This window comes from Pristis pectinata, chromosome 37 (genome assembly GCF_009764475.1).
Source record: "Pristis pectinata isolate sPriPec2 chromosome 37, sPriPec2.1.pri, whole genome shotgun sequence".
NCBI lineage: Eukaryota > Metazoa > Chordata > Chondrichthyes > Rhinopristiformes > Pristidae > Pristis > Pristis pectinata.
The window spans coordinates 5,573,314-5,591,999 of NC_067440.1; the positions used below are offsets into that span (position 1 = coordinate 5,573,314).

At 55.2% G+C, this 18,686-nt stretch overlaps 1 protein-coding gene across 1 annotated transcript in view; it reads right to left on the reverse strand.

Moving 5' to 3' along the window:
• The window catches only part of LOC127586502 (voltage-gated potassium channel subunit beta-2-like), a 39,137-nt gene extending 23,812 nt beyond the window's left edge, over positions 1-15,325 (reverse strand). The window contains exon 1 of the mRNA XM_052044514.1: positions 15,042-15,325. Within this exon, the coding sequence (XP_051900474.1) occupies positions 15,042-15,325 (284 nt within the window). The remainder of the gene's footprint in view (positions 1-15,041) is intronic.
• Positions 15,326-18,686: the final 3,361 nt, after the last annotated feature.

An 18,686-nucleotide genomic window follows, 5' to 3' on the forward strand; every position in this document is an offset into this window, starting at 1 on the left:
GCAGAGCCCTGCGGAGTGTTGTAGAACAGAGGGATGTAGGAGTAGAAGCACATAGCTCACTGAAAGCGGCGTCACAGGGCGGTGAAGAAGGCGTTCGGCACGCTGGCCTTCATCAGTCAGGGCACTGAGTGTAGGAGTTGGGATGTTACGTTGCAGTTGTACAAAATGCTACTGAGGCCCCACCAATGTATCATGTAGAGCTGTGGTGAGCCCTGTCATAGGAAAGATGTCACTAAACTGGAAAGAGTGCAGAGAGGGTTTACGTGGATATTGCCAGCACTCGAGGGCCTGAGTCATAGGGAGACGGGTTGGGACTTTATTCCTTGGAGCGTAGGAGACTGAGGGGTGATCTTTATAAAGGTGTGTCAAATCATGAGGGGCATCGATAGCGTGAACGCACTCAGGGAAAGGGGATCAAAAACTAGATGGCACAGGTTTAAGGTGAGAGGGGAAAGATTTAGTCACAGAGTCGCACAGCACAGAAACAGGCCCTTCGGTCCAACTTGCCGACTGTGTTGCCCAGTGAGCTGGTCCCATCTGCCCACGTTTGGCACACAGCTCTCTAAACCTCTCCTGTCCATGGACTTATCTAGATGGCTTTTAAATGTTGCTGATGTGCCCGCCTCAAACACTATTTCTGGCAGCTCGTTCCAAATACGCACCACCCTTTGCTTGAAGAAGCTGCCCGATGTCTCTTTTAAATCTCTCGCCTCTGATCTCAAACCTATGCCCTCTTGTTTTTAACACCCTCTCCCTGGGAAAAAGACTGTGTGCTTTCACCCTGTCTATGCCCCTCATGATCTTATATACCTCTATCAGGGTCTACGCAACCTCTCCTTGTATCTCAGGCCCGAGTCCAGACAACATTCTGCTAAATCTTTCTGCACTTTTTCTAGTTAAGTAACAGCAGGCACGGTGGGGTAGTGGTTAGCGTGACGCTATTACAGCAGCAGTGACCCAGGTTCGATTCCCGCTGCTGTCTGTAAGCAGTTTGTACGTTCTCCCCGTGTCTGTGTGGGTTTCCTCCGGGTGCTCTGGTTTCCTCCCACATTCCAAAGATGTACGGGTTGGGAAGTTGTGGGTGTGCTATGTTGGCGCCGGAAGTGTGGCGACACTTGCAGGCTGCCCCCCCCCAGAACACTCCATGCAAAGGATACATTTCACTGTGTGTTTCAATGTACATGTGACTAATAAAGAAATTTTACCTTTCCTGTAACAGGGTGACCAAAACTGTACACAGTACTCCTGGTGCAACCTCACCAAAACATCTTATACAACGGCAACATAACGTCCCAACTCCTGTACTCAGTGCCCTGACTGAAGGTCAGTGCGCCAAACGCCTTCTTCACCACCCTGTGAACTATGCACTTGGACTCCTAGGTCCCTCTGTTCTACAACACCCCAGTGCCCCACCATTCACTGTACAAGTCCTACCCCGGTTTGATCTCCCAAAGTGCAACACCTCCCGTTTATCTGGATTGAAAGCCGTTCGCCAATCCTCAGCCAACACGCCCAGCTGATCAAATTTCCCCTGTAAGGTTTCAAAACCTTCTGCACTGTCTACACCACCACCCATTTTAGTATCATCTGCAAACTTATTAACCGCGCCTTGTACATTCACATCCAAGTCGTTTCTATAAGTTACAAAGGTCCCCGACTCCTGTGGCACACGGAACCAGGTCCTGAGGCAGAGAAAGACTCTCCTGGCCCTACCTCACTGGGAGGTAGATGGGGAGAGAGAGAGGGACGGAGGGAGGTAGTGGGGAGGGAGATTAGGGAATGGGAGGGAGAGTGAGAGTGAGGGAAGGAGCAGTGACGAGGCTGAGGTGGGGAGGGGGAGAGAGAAGTGGGAAAGGGGGAGTGGGACAGATCAGAGAGGAGGAGAGGCTATGTTAGACCTTGAGAGTGGGTCCCAGGGACGTTAAGAGCCATTGTACAGTTTAACAAGGACCCGTTGGGCTTCCAATGCACCACGTGGGCACTCTGACCCTGGCTGATTAGGTCATGGGGGGTGTCGCAGGGCGTGGACCCTGCAGCGTGGAATAATTGGATTGGCTAGCGTGCAGCGGGTGAGGGGACATCCACCAATTGGATTGGCGGGTGGGTCGGGAGAGTTGGGGTGGGTGGGCAGGGGAGGACAGGGTGGGTGGTGCGGAGGGGTGGGCGATGGCGGGGGGGGGGGGGTGGACAGTTCGTTGAGCCTGAAGGTTATGGCGCGCGACCTCTGCCCTCTGACATCACCACAGCACGTGCCGACTGACCAACTTAACCCCACAGAGTCACGCCTCCTCCATAGGGCGGCCCAGTGGTGCAGCGGGTAGTGCCGCTGCCTCCCAGCCCCAGAGACCCAGGTTCGATCCCGACCTCTGGCTGTGTGTGTGTGTGTGTGTGTGTGTGTGTGTGTGTGTGTGTGTGTGTGTGTGTGTGGAGTTTGCACGTTCCCCCTGTGACCGCGTGGGTTTACCCCGGGTGCTCTGGTTCCCTCCCACATCCCAACGACGTGCGGGGTCAGTGGGTTAATCGGCCACTGGTGAGGGGTAGAATCAGGGGGTGGGGGTGAATGGTGGGAACATGGGGAGGGTAAAAAAACTGGGAGTAATGCACGCCAGAAAATGGGAGCAGGAGTAGGCCACTCGGCCCCTCAATCCTGCCCCACTGCTCCATGGCTGATCTGCCCCAGGCCTCATCTCCTCCTCCGTCCCAGTTCCCCACATTCCCTGATCTTTCACAAGTGTATCTACCAGTGACCCAGCCTCCACCACCCTCCGGGGCAGAGAACTCCACAGAGGTTCCCCAGCCCCTGTGAGAAGAAGTCCCGACACACCTCCGTGTTAAGGGACTGCCCCTCATCTTGTAACTGCATCCCCTCCTTTGTCTGAGTGCGTGGCAGTCAGCACGGACTCGATGGGCCAAAGGGCTCTACAATTCCATGGCACTGACGATCAGAGAGCCAATGGCCTTTCCATTCACGCAATGGTCAGCCATCGGCCAAAGAACTACTAGACTGTACAACAGCTTTCTCCGCCAGGCTGTCAGGCTCCAGAATCACAAGACAAAAGGAGCGGAAGTAGGCCATTCGGCCCATCGAGTCTGCTCCACCACTTCACCATGAGCTAAACTATTCTCCCATGTAGTCCCAATTCCCGGCCTTTTCCCCGTATCCCTTGATACCCTGACTAATTAGATACCTATCAATCTCCGCCTTAAACACCCCCAATGATCGGGCTGTACGTGGCAACGAATTCCATAAATCCACGACCCTCTGGCTAAAGAAATTTCTCCGCATCTCTGTTCTAGATGCATACCCTCTAATTCTAAGACTGTGCCCTCTTGTCCTGGACTCACCCACTGAGGGAAACAACTGAGCCACATCTACTCTGTCCAGTCCTTTCAACATTTGAAATGTTTCTATGAGGTCCCCTCTCATTTTTCATACCCTGGAGGCAGTCTCAGACAACTGCCGCGTTAAAAGTCCTGGTTTGCACGACGGTGTATAAGAACTTTGGCCATTGCTGAACATGTTATACACTTAGTGCAATACACTGAGTTCTGTATTTTCTTTGTCCAATTCAGTTTTGCACTAACCTTGCACTAATTTTGTATCCTGTATATAGCATTTTTGCACTATTTCTGCTTGCAGAATGTTTCTGTCTGCGTTTATTCTATGTCCTCTGTTCTATGTATGTCCTCTGTTGTGTGAGTCTGGGGGAAACGACATTTCCCTCCTCCACATGTTTTACAGCATATGGGTGAATGACTTGAACTTCAGAATCCTTTCCCGTCACTGGAAGGCCGTAACAAGCAGCCATCGCAACCAGAGACATGATTGCAATTAAGAGGGGATGCGAGGAGGAATATTTGCCCCCGGGACGGGGGAGTTGGAACCTGGAACGCACTGCCTGAGGGGGTGGTGGAGGCAGAGACTCTCACGACATTTAAGAAGTATCTGGGCCAGCACTTGAATCACCAAGTGCTGGTAAATGGGTGCTCGAGGGTGCTGCACCGGGCGGTTCCGTGCAACCGTTTCCTGAGCCGGTTCACCGACATCCCGGCCGCCTGTCCCTTCTGCGGCTGGGAGGAGACGGTGTACCGCGTGTACGCGGAGTGCGAGAGGTTGCAGCCCCTCTTTGAGCATCTGAAGGGGCCGCTGCTCAAGTTCTGGCTGCGCTTCAGCCCAACGCTGCTGACCTGCGGTCACCCGGTGCGGCGGGTAGTGCGGGGGACCTCCCAGTGGGTCTTCTGTTGGGCCTGGCCAAACCGGCCATCCACGGGTCCCGGCCGGTCCGCCTGCCTGCCCGTCTTCCGGGCTCACGTGCGCGCACGGGTGTCCCTGGAGACAGAGAATGCGGTCTCTGCAGGCACCCTGGTTGAGTTCTGCGCTCAGTGGGCCCCACGGGGTGTGTCGTGGACGGTGAGAAGGCGATTCTTCCGTGAAGTGTTGCGTGGTGCATTTCACGGGTGTTGTGTTGCTTGTGTGTTTAGTGGGTGTTTAGTTAGCGTTAGTTTGCTGTAGTTCTGTAGCTGCTTAGTTTGTTTTCTTCCCTTTCTGTATTAGTTGTAGTATATTGACACTGGTTGTCCTTTTGTAGTGCTTTTAGTTAATAAACGTTTATACTAAAAAGAAGGGTGCTCAAGGCCCAGCATGGCAATGATGGGCTGAAGGGCCTCTGTGCTGTGCGACTCTGTGGCTCGATTAGGGATGAAGCACGTTGGTTCTGCAGAGTTACTCGCAGCTGTACCTCTGTTGTTTTCCACGCCAATCCGGTGGTGAACCCCACCCTCGGGCTTCCCCTGCCCACTGAGCAAGGCAGGAGACTTCATCCGTCGATCCGGGCTGAGCTGATTACTTGTGGCAGCTGTCTGACAGACAGGGAGCGCGAAGATGACCAGGACATCCCGAGGCACCGGCCAGGCTCGACAACTGCGTCTGCAACCGTCTCTCCTCCGGGTCACAGAGTCACACAGCAGGGAAACAGGCCCTTCGGCCCAACTCGTCCATGCCGACCGAGGTGTCTTCCTGAGCTGGTCCCACTTGTCTGCGTTTGGCCCATGTCCCTCGAAACCTTTCCTATCCCTGAATCTGTCCAAATGTCTTCTAAATGTTGTTACCGTTCCTGCCTCAACCTCTTCCACTGGCAACTTGTTCCACGCACCCACCACCCTCTGGGTGAAGAAAATTGCCCCTCAGTTCCCCTTTGAATCTTTCCCCTCTCACCTTACACCTAACCCTCTAGTTTTAGACTCCCCTCCCCTGGTAAACAACATGACCATCTATCTACTTTTGTTGTCTTTCTTAAAATAGTCCATGTAGGTGACCCCTGAGCTCCCACAGATGACCCCTGAGCTCCTATGGGTGACCCCTGAGCTCCCACAGATGACCCCTGCCTCCCACAGATGACCTGAGCTCCCAGAGATGACCCCTGCCTCCCTCAGATGACCCCTGACCGCCACGCCAGATTCACAATGCTGCTCTGGTTCACCCGTTCTATTGGTTATGTTGGGAGACAAGTATCGGAGTAATTCCCGGGAGATACAGGTTCAAACCCCACCAGGGCAGACAGGAGATGTCGACACAATTCATTAAAACGGCATCTGAGGTCAGAAGGCAGGATAACATAAAAACAGAAAATACTGGAAACACTCAGCAGGTCAGGCAGCATCCGTGGGGAGAGGAACAGTTAACGCTTCAACTTCAGCCTTAATTCCCCATTGCACTCACTCTGACAGTTCTGTCAGTGTTATAGTGAGGGCCTGACACAAGCTTGAGGAACAGCACCTCATCTTCTGACTGGACACACCGCAGCGTTCCGGACTCAATACCAATTAATCCCATTTTATTCTCCCCACATTCCCATCAACTCCCCCCAGATTCTACCCCTCACCCACATACTAGGGGGGGGGCAATTTACAGCAGACAATTAACCTACCAACAATATTCAACAATTTCAGGATCAGAACTGCCGTAAGTTATCCACCAGTGATAGTCACTCAGTTTCCTCCCTCATCAAGGATCCCCACCATCCGGGCCGTGCCATCTTCTCGCAGCTCCCATCGGGCAGGACGTACAGAAGCCTGAAGTCCCACACCACCAGGTTCAGGAACAGCAACTTCCCTTCAACCATTCAGTTCTTGAACCAACCGGCACAACCCTAATGACTACCTCAGAACAGCAACACTGGGACCACTTTGCACTACAATGGATTTTGTTTGGTTTTTGGTTCTAGTTGTGTTTCTTTCTTGTACAGTCCATGTATAATTTATGCTTTCCTCCTAATGCTCTGTGCCTGTGATGCCGCTGCGAGTAAGGTTTTCATTGCGCCAGCACACACATGGACTTGTGCATGGGACAATAAACTTGACTTTGACAATGTTGCCTGATCTGCTGGACACTTCCCACAGTGCTGACCCGCATTTCACGGCTTTTATGTTTCCCTTTGTTTGTTCTGTCTCTCTGAGCAACAAGGAAACCACTCACACAATCATCTTTAAACCGACCGTCTCCCCTGGCCACTCACAGGGTTTCAACCCGAACTGCTCCCCCCCCACACACACACACACACAGATGCTACAACACCCGTTGAGTTGCTCCAGCAGATTGCCCGTTGCTAAGGAAACCACTCCGTTGGAAGTGAGGCAGCAAATAGCCGGTGCACCAGGTCCTGGAAGATGACATGGATCCCACAGGCAGGAGAGCAAAGGAGGGAGAAAGATGGGGGCAGGCCAAAGGAATCGTGGTGGGGAGGGCAGATTGACTTGCTCTGCACCCCTCTGGTCCTCGGTTTTACCGGTTAGATGATTCTGTGGGACTCTAAACCTCACGTTGTTCATTTTTGGTTCTGAGCAACACAGAGTCTGAGGGTCAAGCCGTCCCCGGTTACATCAGAGATGCTGGAGGAACTCAGCAGGTCGGGCAGCATCTGTGGAGGGAGATGCACAGTTGACGTTTTGGGTCGAGACCCTTCATCTGGGCTGGAAAGGGGGGAGATGGTCGATTGGTGGAAGTGGGTATCAGACGGAATCTGATAGGACGGGGGGAGCATCGAATGAAGGGAGGGGGGTGGGGAGGGGAACCGGTGGGAGGAGTGTGTGTGGGTGAGGGGCAGAGGGAGGGTGGAGGCCAGTTGGGAGGGAAAAAAGATCCAACTGGCCCCCATCTTTACCTCTTTCCCCCTCCCCCAGCCCTCATCTGCCCATCACCCCTCACTGGATCCCCCAATCACCTGCCGGCTCTTGCGACGCCCTTCCTCTCCACCATTTTATACCGGCCATCTCCCCCTTTCTTTCCAGTGCAGATGAAGGGTCTCGAACTGAACCGTCGACTGTCCATCTCCCTCCACGGATGCTGCCTGACCCGCTGAGTTCCTCCAGCACTCTGTGTGTGTTGCTCTCCAGGTTCAGCATCTGCAGTCTCTTGTGTCTCCAAGCTAGCCCCAGTTACATGATTTAGATTGCATTCCATCGTAACAGGGAAATAAATCCTGCCAGAGACCTTTCCCTTCTCCATGTCCCTGATGGAGACCTTCCCTGTAGAATAGATCCCTGATAGAGCCCACCTCTTCAGGAGCAGATTCCTGACTCTCTCTCTGAAACAGACTCCTGTGAGAGTCACTCTACACAGATCCATGATGGAGAGTTTCTCTAAACGGGAAGGCACACCAGCGTCTTTACTTTCTTAGAAGTTTAAGGAGGTTCGGCTTGTCACCGAACACTCTAACAAACTCCTACAGATGCACTGTTGAAAGTATCCTGACTAGTTGCATCACGGTCTGGGACGGCAATTCGAATACACAGGAACGCAAGAAGCTGCAGAGAGTAGTGGACTCTGCCCAACACATCACGGGCACATCTCTCCCCACCATCGGGAGTATCTACAGGAGGCGCTGCCTCAAGAAGGCGACATCCATCATCAAAGATCCCCACCATCCGGGCCGTGCCATCTTCTTGCAGCTCCCATTGGGCAGGAGGTACAGAAGCCTGAAGTCCCACACCACCAGGTTCAGGAACAGCTACTTCCCTTCAACCATTTGGTTCTTGAACCAACCGGCACAACCCTAATCGCTACCTCAGTACAGCAACACTGGGACCACTTTGCACTACAATGGACTGTTTCTTTGTTCTAATTGTGTTCTTTCTTGTAAAAGTTGTGCATAACATGTTAAATTTATGTTTTTCTTGTGAATGCTGCTTATCTGATGCTCTGTGCCTGTGATGCTGCTGCAAGTAAGTTTTTCATTGCACCTGTGCACACACGGACTTGTGCACGGGACAGTAAACTCAATTTTGACAGTGAGTCGCTCTAAACAGATCCCCAGTGGAGAGTCTCTCTCTAAACAGATTGATGACAGAGTGTCTCTCTAAACAGATCCCTGCTGGAGATCTCTCTTTGTAAAATGGATCCCTGAAAAAGCCCACTTCTTTAAAAAACAGATCCCTGACAGCGAGTGTCTCTCTGAAACAGATTCCTGAGACAGCCTCTCCCTAAACCGATCCCCGGTGCAGAGCCTCTCTCTAAACAGGTCCCTGACGAGGAACCGCTCTATTTAAAGTAGAGCCTCCCCCTACTCACTTCAGCAGGGATCGGTGCTGAGGACACCCCCAGCAGTGGTCCCTGACGAAGAGATCCACTCTTTAACACCATGATCCTGAGTGTGGGAAGACCGCACAGGGGTCCTTGCTGTGAAAATTCCCTTCCTCCATGGCAGTTTGCACTAGTTTCCTGTGCACCACTCTGTCGTTTTACACTCGTCACTGGATTTGTTACACTGTACACTGTTTACTCTGTGAGCTTCAGACAAGCGAGGAATTTCATTGCTCCCTGGTGTCATAGAACATAGAACATTACAGCACAGTACAGGCCCTTTGGCCCACAATGTTGTGCTGGCATTTTATCCTGCTCTGAGATCTATCTAACCCTTGCCTCCCACATTTCTCTATCATTCATGTGTCTATCTAAGAGTCTCTTAAATGTCCCTAATGTATCTGCCCCCATAACATATGCCAGCAGTGCGTTCCACGCACCCACCACTCACGGTAGTGTAGCAGTTAGCGCAACGCTATTACAGTGCCAGCGACCTGGGTTCAATTCCCACCGCTGCCTGTAAGGAGCTTGTATGTTCTCCCTGTGTCTGCGTGGGTTTCCTCCGGGTGCTCCGGTTTCCTCCCACACTCCAAAGCCGTACAGGTTAGGAAGTTGCGGGCGTGCTGTGTTGGCATTGGAAGCTTGGCGACACTTGCAGGCTGCCCCCAGCACAGTTGACGCAAAAGGTGCATTTCACTGTGTGTTTCAATGTACATATGACCAATAAAGATATCTTATCTCTGTAAAAAACTCACCCCGATACCTTCTTCCAATCACCTTAAAATTATGCTCCCTCGTGTTAGCCATTGTCGCCCTGGGGAAAAGTCTCTGACTGTCCACTCGATCTGTGCCTCATCATCTTGACAAAAACTGATCTGAATTCCTTAAATCTAAAACATTCAGCGTGTAACGCCAGGCCCAAGCAGGGGAGGACAGATGTTACTGACATTCCACAGGTGAGTGCCCACCAATGCATCCCTGGCGAGCAATGGGTTAACACCTCCCAGTACCTGTACGTTATGCCTGCTCTGTCCTCCTCTGTCTCTCCTTCATCCAGCCCATGCATTGCGACGAATTCCTCAAGGGTCGACCGCTGGCACGGGACGGTCCCGTCACACGGAGGCGGGCGTCGAGGAGGCGACGTTGGTTTCTCGCCCGGTGACCCCCCGGCGACCCTGTGCGGGCTGGTCACGCCAACCACCCTGGGCGCCTGCCTCTGCGGGCTCTGGAACGGGTCACCGGTGTGGGGCTTGTAGTTGTACATTGGGAGGTCGGGGTGGATAGAAAATACGGAGGGAGCTTGGAGGAGAGGGCGAGAGAGTGAGGGGGAAAGAGCGAGAGAGGGAGGGGAGGAGGAGAGGGTAGAGGGACCACAAGGGTGGAAAGAGTACAGAGGTGTTGATGGAGAGTGAGGGGGGGAGAGGAGGGAGGGAGGGAGGGAGGGAGGGAGGGAGAGAGAGAGAGAGAGAGAGAGAGAGAGAGAGAGAGAGAGAGAGAGAGAGAGAGAGAGAGAGAGAGAGAGAGAGAGAGAGAGAGAGAGAGAGAGAGAGAGAGAGAGAGAGAGAGAGAGAGAGAAAAGCAGGGTAGAAGGTAGTAGCGGACAGAGGGGGTGACGGTGGGGAAACAAGTCAGGAGCTGGGATTCTGTATTCCCGGGAGAGGAGATGCCGCTGTGTCCGGGTGAGCTGCCCTACACTGAGCAGATGCAAGGGGAGCGAGGTTTCACACTCAGCTGGCACTGTCAGCCCACCCCGATCGTCAGTGCGCTGCAGGGGACGGACGGGGCAGGCAGCTCAGCGACCACAGGGCTCGGGGCAGAGGGACACAATGCAGCACGTGTTCTGTTGTGAGTTTATTAGCAGGGATGAACTGAGCTGACAGACAACGCCTTATAAACAGCTCGATTGAGAGTGACCAGTTTTATTGACCATAGTAAGCAGAGGCAGGGTGATTCACCTGAGAGCGACCACAGCTGAAGGTTCACAGTGTGACACTGAGGTTGCTGCTTGTATTGGGGCAACTGGTCTCGCACACACACACAAACACACACACACACACACACACACACACGCGCACACGCACACACGCACGCACACGCGCACACACGCGCACACACGCGCACACACGCACACGCACACAAACACATATGTAAACACACATGCACTCACACACGTAAACACACACACATGTAAACACACATACATGCATGCACACCCACATGTACACATGCAAAGGCACACACAAACACAGCTCCTACCCCAGGACAACACCACAACACAGGTTAGAGGGGTGTCAGCACAGAGAGCTCAGCAGGGACCCAGCACAAATGGAACCACTGGAGAATGTGGGTGACAACGACACACAACTAAATACAACATTCACTGATACGCCACAGCCAATCGCAACGTCAAAGATTCCGTAAAACACACAGAACTCCCCAAACTCCCACACACAAAAATATAGCTCACACTGAACAGTTCCCTGCGCTAAACACTCACCTGTTCCAACACCCTGACCGGTCCCGACACCCTCACCGTCCCCAACGCGCTCCCCCAACACCCTGACTGCTCCCGACACCCTCACCACCCCCGACACCCTCACCCAACACCCTGACTGCTCCCGACACCTTCACTGTCCCCAACACCCTCCCCAACACCCTCACCGCCCCTAACACCCTCCCCCGACACCCTGACTGCCCCGACACCCTCACCCAACACCCTCACCGTCCCCGACACCCTGACTGCCCTCGACACTCTTACCGCCCCCAACACCCTCACCCAACACTCAACCCTCTCCCCTTCCCCAATTCCACCCCTCGGATGGACTGTGATCACCTGCTGTGCACCAATCCTGGTCACTGATCCTGTCCCCCAGACCCTGATCCATCGGATTACTTCGCCCCCCCCTTTGCCTGAACAGCAGGACAGTAGAGACCAGGATCTTCACCCACATCTCAGCCCCTGTTGGTTAACTTTCGGTGCTGCCTCTTGCAGTTGAATATCTCGATGGCCAGAACCGGGCATGCATTGCCCGAGTTAGACACCGTCTGTCCTGTGACCTGTGCCCCTACAATTGGATTCTGTTACCAATCAATCTCAGGTTTGGATTTAACAAATGATTTGACCCCAGGTATTGTTAGTTTATGGGACTCCAAAAATCCCTGCACCGTGTTCCTCTCCGTCACCTCCCGACCTCTCTCCTGAGACAGCAACAGAAACGGCTCAGTAGGTCAGGACATGTCTGAAGGCAGGGGAACGGAGGTAACATGTCAGGTCGAAGAACTCTTTATTGCGTCAGAAAGGGAAGCAGGGGAAGGCCATTTGGCCCTTTGTCTCTGGTCGCCCATTCAGTCAGATCATAGGTGATCTTCTACCCCACCCCCAGCACCATCTTCCCACACTGACCTCACATCCCTCGATCGTCCAAAGACCTGTCACGGAGTCTGTACTGTGCTGTAGTGTTCTATGTTCTATACGTCACACAGCAGGGAGAACGGGCCCTTCGGCCCATCGAGTCCCTGCTGACCATCAACCGCCCATTTGCAACGATCCCATTTCATTCTCCCCACGTTCCCACCAACTGCCCCCCCTCCCCCAGATTCTACCCCTCACCCACACACTAGGGGGGAGAATTTACAGTGGCTGATTAACCCACCGACCCCGCACATCGTTGGGGTGTGAGAGGAAAAAGGAGCACCCGGGGGAAACCCACAAGGTCACAGGGAGAACGTGCAAACTCCACACACACACACACACACACACACACACACACACACACACACACACACACACACACACACACACACACACACACACAGAGCGCCGGAGATCGGGATTGAACCCAGGTCTCTGGGGCTGTGAGGCAGCGGCTCTACCCTCTGCGCCGCCCTGCAGCAGTGCGGCGTAGTTGGGCCAAGTGAGTGCCAGATGTTGTCCTCTGCTGCAATAAAAGTGATGGCATGGCGACTGAAAATCAAATAACCGCAGACGCTGGAAATCCAAAATAAAATCAGAAAGTGCCGGAAACACCCAGCAGGTCAGGCAGCGTCTGCGGAGAGAGAAACAGGGTCAACGTTCAGGTTGAAGACCCTTCACCAGAACCAGGAAGGCGCGAAGAGGAGATAGTTTCCGGTTGCAGAGAGGGTAGGACTGGAGTGGATTGGAGAAAGGGAATTATCTCCTATAGGGAGAGACCAATGCCTATGGCGCTGTCCTGGTTGCGTTTACTGCCGTGTGCGCCGGTGCGGTGAGGGACGGGTGCAGTGAAACACTTGCAGCAGCATCACAGGCACATAGGTACCGACAACACACAGAATATAAATTGTACATTAATTAAACAAGACAGTAAAGGGAGAAAAAACTGATGAGTGAGGGTGGTGAGCAAGAGAGAGGAGATGTGAAGCCGTGAAAGGCAGGTGGGTGGGCAGGGAGGAGGGGTCTCAGGGAGGGTTACTGACCCAATGTTGGATGTGGAGGTGGGCGCAGGGGGATTCAAGAGAGGAGTGGGAAAGTTCAGAGCGAGGGCGAGGGGAAGATGAGGTTGAGGAGGGGGAAGGTGAGGTTGAGGAGGGGTAGGTGAGGTTGAGGAGGGGGAAGGTGAGGTTTCAGGAGGGGGAGGTGAGGTTGAGGAGGGGCGAAATGAGGTTGAGGTGGAGGGAGGTGAGGTTCATGAGGGGGAAGGTGAGGTTGAGGAGGCAGGAGGTGAGGTTTCAGGAGGGGGAAGTGAGGAGGGGGTAAGACGAGGGGCAGGTGAGGTTGTGAAGGTGTTGAGGAGGGGAGTTGTTGACGAGAAGGGAGGTGAGGTTGAGGAAGGAAGTGAGAGGAGGGGCAAGTGAGGTTGAGGAGGGGGCAGGTGAGGTTGGCGAGGGGGGGTGAGGTTGAAGGGAGTTCAGTGGGGTTGAGGTGGAAGTGAGGTTGAGGGGTAGAAGGTGAGGTTGACGAGGGGGAGATGAGGAGGATATAGGTGAGGTTGAGGCAGTTGAGGTTGAGGGGGAATGTGAGGTCACAGAGGGTGGTGAGGTTGAGGGGGTAGGTTGAGGGGGGGAGTGAGGTTGAGGGGGAGGTGAGGGGGTGAGGTGAGGTTGAGGGGGCATGTTGAGGGCAGATTTGAGGTTGAGGAGGGGAGGTTGAGAGGGAGGTTGAGAGGGAGGTTGAGAGGGAGGTTGAGAGGGAGGTTGAGAGGGAGGTTGAGGGTAAGAGCGGTAGGGGAGGGTGATGGGAGGAGGTGAGGGTGAGGGGAGGAAGTGAGGGGGGTAGGTGAGGGGAGGGGGTAGGTGAGGGAGGGATGTGAGGGTGAGGGGTGGAGGGGAGGGGACGGGTAGGTGAGGGTGAGGGGTAGGGGTAGGGGTGGGGGTGAGGGCGGGAGGGGAGGGGGTAGGTGAGGGTGGTCAGTGAGGGCGGGATGTGAGGGTGAGGGGTCGGGGTGAGGGCAGGAGGTGAGGGGAGGGGTAGGTGAGGGGTTAGGTGAGGGGTGGGGGTGAGAGCAGGATGTGAGGGGTGGAGGGGAGGGGGTAGGTGAGGGTGAGGGGTGGGGTGGGGTTGAGGGCGGGAGGGGAGGGGGTAGGTGAGGGCAGGATGAGAGGGTGAGGGGTGGAGGTGAGGGCAGGATGTGAGGGTGAGGGGTGGGGGTGAGGGCGGGAGAGGAGGGGGAGGTGAGGTCGGGGTGTGAGGGTGAGGGGTGGAGGGGAGGAGAGGGGAGGGGGTAGGTGAGGGGTGGGGTTGAGTGCAGGAGGGGAGGGTGAGGGGGTAGGTGAGGGGTGGTGAGGGTGAGGGTGGGGGTAGGTGAGGGGAGGTGAGGGGAGGGGGAGGTGAGGGGAGGGGTGGGGAGGGGGAGGGGGAGGTGAGGGAGGGGAGGTGAGGGTGAGGGTGGGGGTGAGGGCGGGAGTGAGGGTGGGGTGTGAGGGTGAGGGGTGGGGGTAGGTGAGGGGAGGGTGGGGTAGGTGAGGGGAGGTGAGGGGTGAGGGGAGGGGAGGGCGGGGTGTGAGGTGAGGGGTGGGGGTAGGTGAGGGGAGGGTGGGGGTAGGTGAGGGGAGGGGAGGGGAGGGGAGGGGAGGGGAGGGGAGGGGAGGGGGAGGGGGAGGGGAGGGCGGGGTGTGAGGTGAGGGGAGGTGAGGGGAGGGGAGGGGAGGGGAGGGGAGGGGAGGGGAGGGCGGGGTGTGAGGTGAGGGGTGGGGGTAGGTGAGGGGAGGGGTGGGGAGGGGGAGGGGGAGGTGAGGGAGGGGAGGTGAGGGTGAGGGTGGGGGTGAGGGCGGGATGTGAGGGTGAGGGGTGGGGGTAGGTGAGGGGAGGGGAGAGGAGGGGGAGGGGAGGGCGGGGTGTGAGGTGAGGGGTGGGGGTAGGTGAGGGGAGGGTGGGGGTAGGTGAGGGGAGGGGAGGGGAGGGGGAGGGGAGGGGGAGGGGGAGGGGAGGGGAGGGGAGGGGCAGCCCATCCCCAGACGGGACCCCGCGGTGGTGTGCCACCCTCACCTGTACTCCATGCCGGTCCGCTGGGCCACCGTGTCGGCCAGCGAGAGGCGGCACTGCCGCAGGAAGGTCTCCAGCTGCCGCTGGTCCCGGGCCGCCCTCGCCTCCTCCGACATGGGGCAGTCGTCCCTGGGGCCGGCCGCTCGGCCCTTCGGCAGCCGGACCGGCGGCCCCGACGACTTGGGCTTCTTGTTGTTGTTGAGGCCGTAGAGCTCCTCCACCGAGAACTTGCCCCCCCGCCCGGCCCCGCCACCTCCCCCGTCCCGTCCCGACCGCGAACCCACCATCGCCCCTCCGCCCGGGCACGGGCTCGCACCCACTCACCTCGCTTGCACACTCACCCCTTGCACGCCCACCGCCCGCACACCCTCACTTCCCTGCAGTCACCCACACACACACACTCACCTCGCTTGCACACTCACCCTTGCACACCCACCACCCGCACACTCGCCACGCCTGCACACTCACCCCTTGCACGCCCACCCTCACTTCCCTGCACAGTCACCCGCGCACACTCACTCCTTGCACACGCACCGCGCTTGCACACTCACCCTTGCACACTCACCACCCGCACACCCTCGGTTCCCTGCAATCACCCGTGCACACTCACCACCCGCACACCCTCACTTCCCTGCACACTTTACACGCTGCCGCGCGCGTGCTTGCACGACTGCGCGCGCGGACGCTCAGCGCTCGCGGGGAAACACGTTCACACCCGCGGGCTTGCACGCGCGCACACGGTCACCACCCCCAGCCCTCCACGCCCACACTCTGACGCTTGCACACTCAAACCCCCACGCTGACGAGTGTGTCCGGTCACCCCCCGCTGCCGGACCGAGTCACACACCCTCGGCCTCACAGCACGGAGAGTTTGCACACTTGCACACTTTTGCACGCCTGCCTGCGGGGAGCAGCCCTCGCCGCTTCCTAACCCAGTCACAGATTTGAGAGACGGAGAACTGTGAGCATCAGCTCCCCAGGCGACACTGACACCTCCCGGGTTACAGTGTCCCTGAAATACGAGCCCTCCCCGGCAGGACCCACAGTAGCCGGTAACGTTAGACCCTCGGGGCTCACGGTTCGCAGCTCCACTCACTAAATCTCTGCCTGCACCCTCCCAATAATGTTTTGTAGGCGATTCAATAATTGGATCCCAGCGGCTGCTCTTTCTAAACATCTAAATTGAGTTTTTAAAATTATGTTCTTCCTTGTAAAACTTGTGCATACCTTATGTTAATTACTGTTTTTCTTGTGAATGTTGTGTCTCTGGTGCTCTGTGCCTGTGATGCTGCTGTAAGTTTTTCATTGCACCTGTGCACACATGGACTTGTGCCTGTGACAATAAACTGGACTTTGTGACTTTGAGCTTCACTCTGTGTCTAACCCCTGTACTGGGAGTGTGTGACGGGACAGTGTGGAGGGAGCTTCACTCTGTGTCTGACCCCGGGAGTGTGTGACAGGACGGTGTGGAGGGAGCTTCACTCTGTGTCTGACCCCGGGAGTGTGTGACAGGACGGTGTGGAGGGAGCTTCACTCTGTGTCTGACCCCGGGAGTGTGTGACAGGACGGTGTGGAGGGAGCTTTATTTTGAATCAGATCTGGTTTTTATTTCACATATATGTTTTTAATGCAAGCAATACAGCAAAATAAAAAATTTAAAGTTTATTCTCATTACCTGTGGCACAGCATTGAGTAACCTCAACTGTGTCTAACCTGTCCATTAGCAGCTGACAAGTAATTCACTGAAGTGTGTGCATTGTCTTAGGTGGGAGTCTTTGTCCTTGAGGGCAGGTATCCAGAACGTATAAGTGTGTGTGTGTGTGTGTGTGTGTGTGTGTGTGTGTGTGTGTGTGTGTGTGTGTGTACTAACACCAGGTACGGACCTCTGCCTGTGAGGCTGATAAAGAGATTTCTTAACAAGATACGCAATTAAACATCTGCTGGCAAACTGGGTAATTGTAGACGGTTTGTTCCAACAATGAAACTCTCTTACAAGCCCATCTCATTTTCCCTCAGTGGCAACTGGACTACTGAGTCACTGCCAGGTAGCCTCTACCTTCTTGCTCTCTCTCCCTCGCTTTACCTGTCCATTTCTCACCCCCTCTCTCTCCCCTCTGTCCCTCCTTCCTCCCCTCTACCTTTTTCTCCCCCTCGCTTTCTCTCCTTCCCCTCTCTCCTCCACCTCTCTCCTTCCCCCCACCTATCAATCCCCCACTTTCTCTCACGATACTCTCCCTGTTTCACCACCTCATTCTCCCTCTTATTTTCTTTTCCTCTCCTATCTCTTGTTTTCCCTTCTTTTCCACCCTCCCTCTCCTTCCCTTTCTCTTGTTTGCTTCCTCTTCCCCTCCCCATTGCCCCTCTCCCCCTTGATAGGGGGACATTCCTCCGGCTGAGGAGCCTAGTACGAGGGGCTTTGCAACAAGGGGTCGGCGTTCGAGGAGAATTTTCTTCACTGGGAGGGTGGGTCCTCTACCTGGTGGGCGGGGAGGCTCAGACACGTGTTCAGTGGAGAGGTTGATGGGTTTCTGGCTAAGGGAGCCTTGGGGTGGGGATAGAGCAGTGGTGTTGAGTAAGAGATCAGTGGGAGAGCAGACACAACGGGCCAAACACCTCCTCCTGCTTTTTCCTCTTAGCCATGGAGTTGTACAGCACAGAACCAGGCCACTCGGCCCACCTCATCCCTGCCGTCCCTTTTGCCCGTCTGCACTTGCACCGTACGAGAACCCAGAACGGTACAGCAAAGGAGCAGGCCCTTCGGCCCACGATGTTGTGCCGAACTAATCAAGCTAATGGTGCCTAATCCCTCCTGCCTGCACATGGTCCAGATCCCTCCATTTCCTCAGCGTTCATGTGAGCCTCCATCACCAGCCCTGGCAGCCCCTTCCAGGCGCCCACCGCTCTCTGTGTAAAAAAAACTTGCCCCGCACATCCCCCCTCACTTTGAATGCATGCCCTCTAGTAATAGACTTCTCAACCCTGAGAGAAAGATATTGATGTCTGCTCTATCTGTGCCTCTCATAATCTGATAAACCTCTATCAGGTCTCCCCTCAGCCTCCACTGCTCCAGAGAAAACAACCCTCCTCGAACAAGCCACTTAGAGTCCTTCTCTATCTTTCAGCGCTTCAGTCTCAGTGATAGCTCCACACCAAGTGCTGCCCAGTGATACATCCCTTCTCTCTACCCTGATGTCATGGATTATGGGCTCTGGCTGGTACTGGTTTATTATTGTCACATACCAAGGTACTGTGAGAAGCCTTTGTCTGTGTGCCAGCCAGACAGATCTTGTACATCGAGGTAGTAAAAAGACAAACAGAATGCAGAATATAGTGTTACAGCTACAGACAAAGTGCAGTGCAGGCAGACAATAAGGTGCAAGGGCCACGACAAGGTCTGTTGACAGTATCCTGACAGGTTGCATCACGGTCTGGTACAGCAGTTTGAATGCGCAGGAACGTAAGAAGCTGCAGTGGACTCAGCCCAGTACATCACGGGCACATCCCTCCCCACCATCGTGAGTATCTACAGGAGGCGCTGCCTCAAGAAGGCAACATCCATCAAAGATCCCCACCATCCGGGCTGTGCCATCTTCTCGCAGCTCCCATCGGGCAGGAGGTACAGGAGCCTGAAATCCCCACCCCACCAGG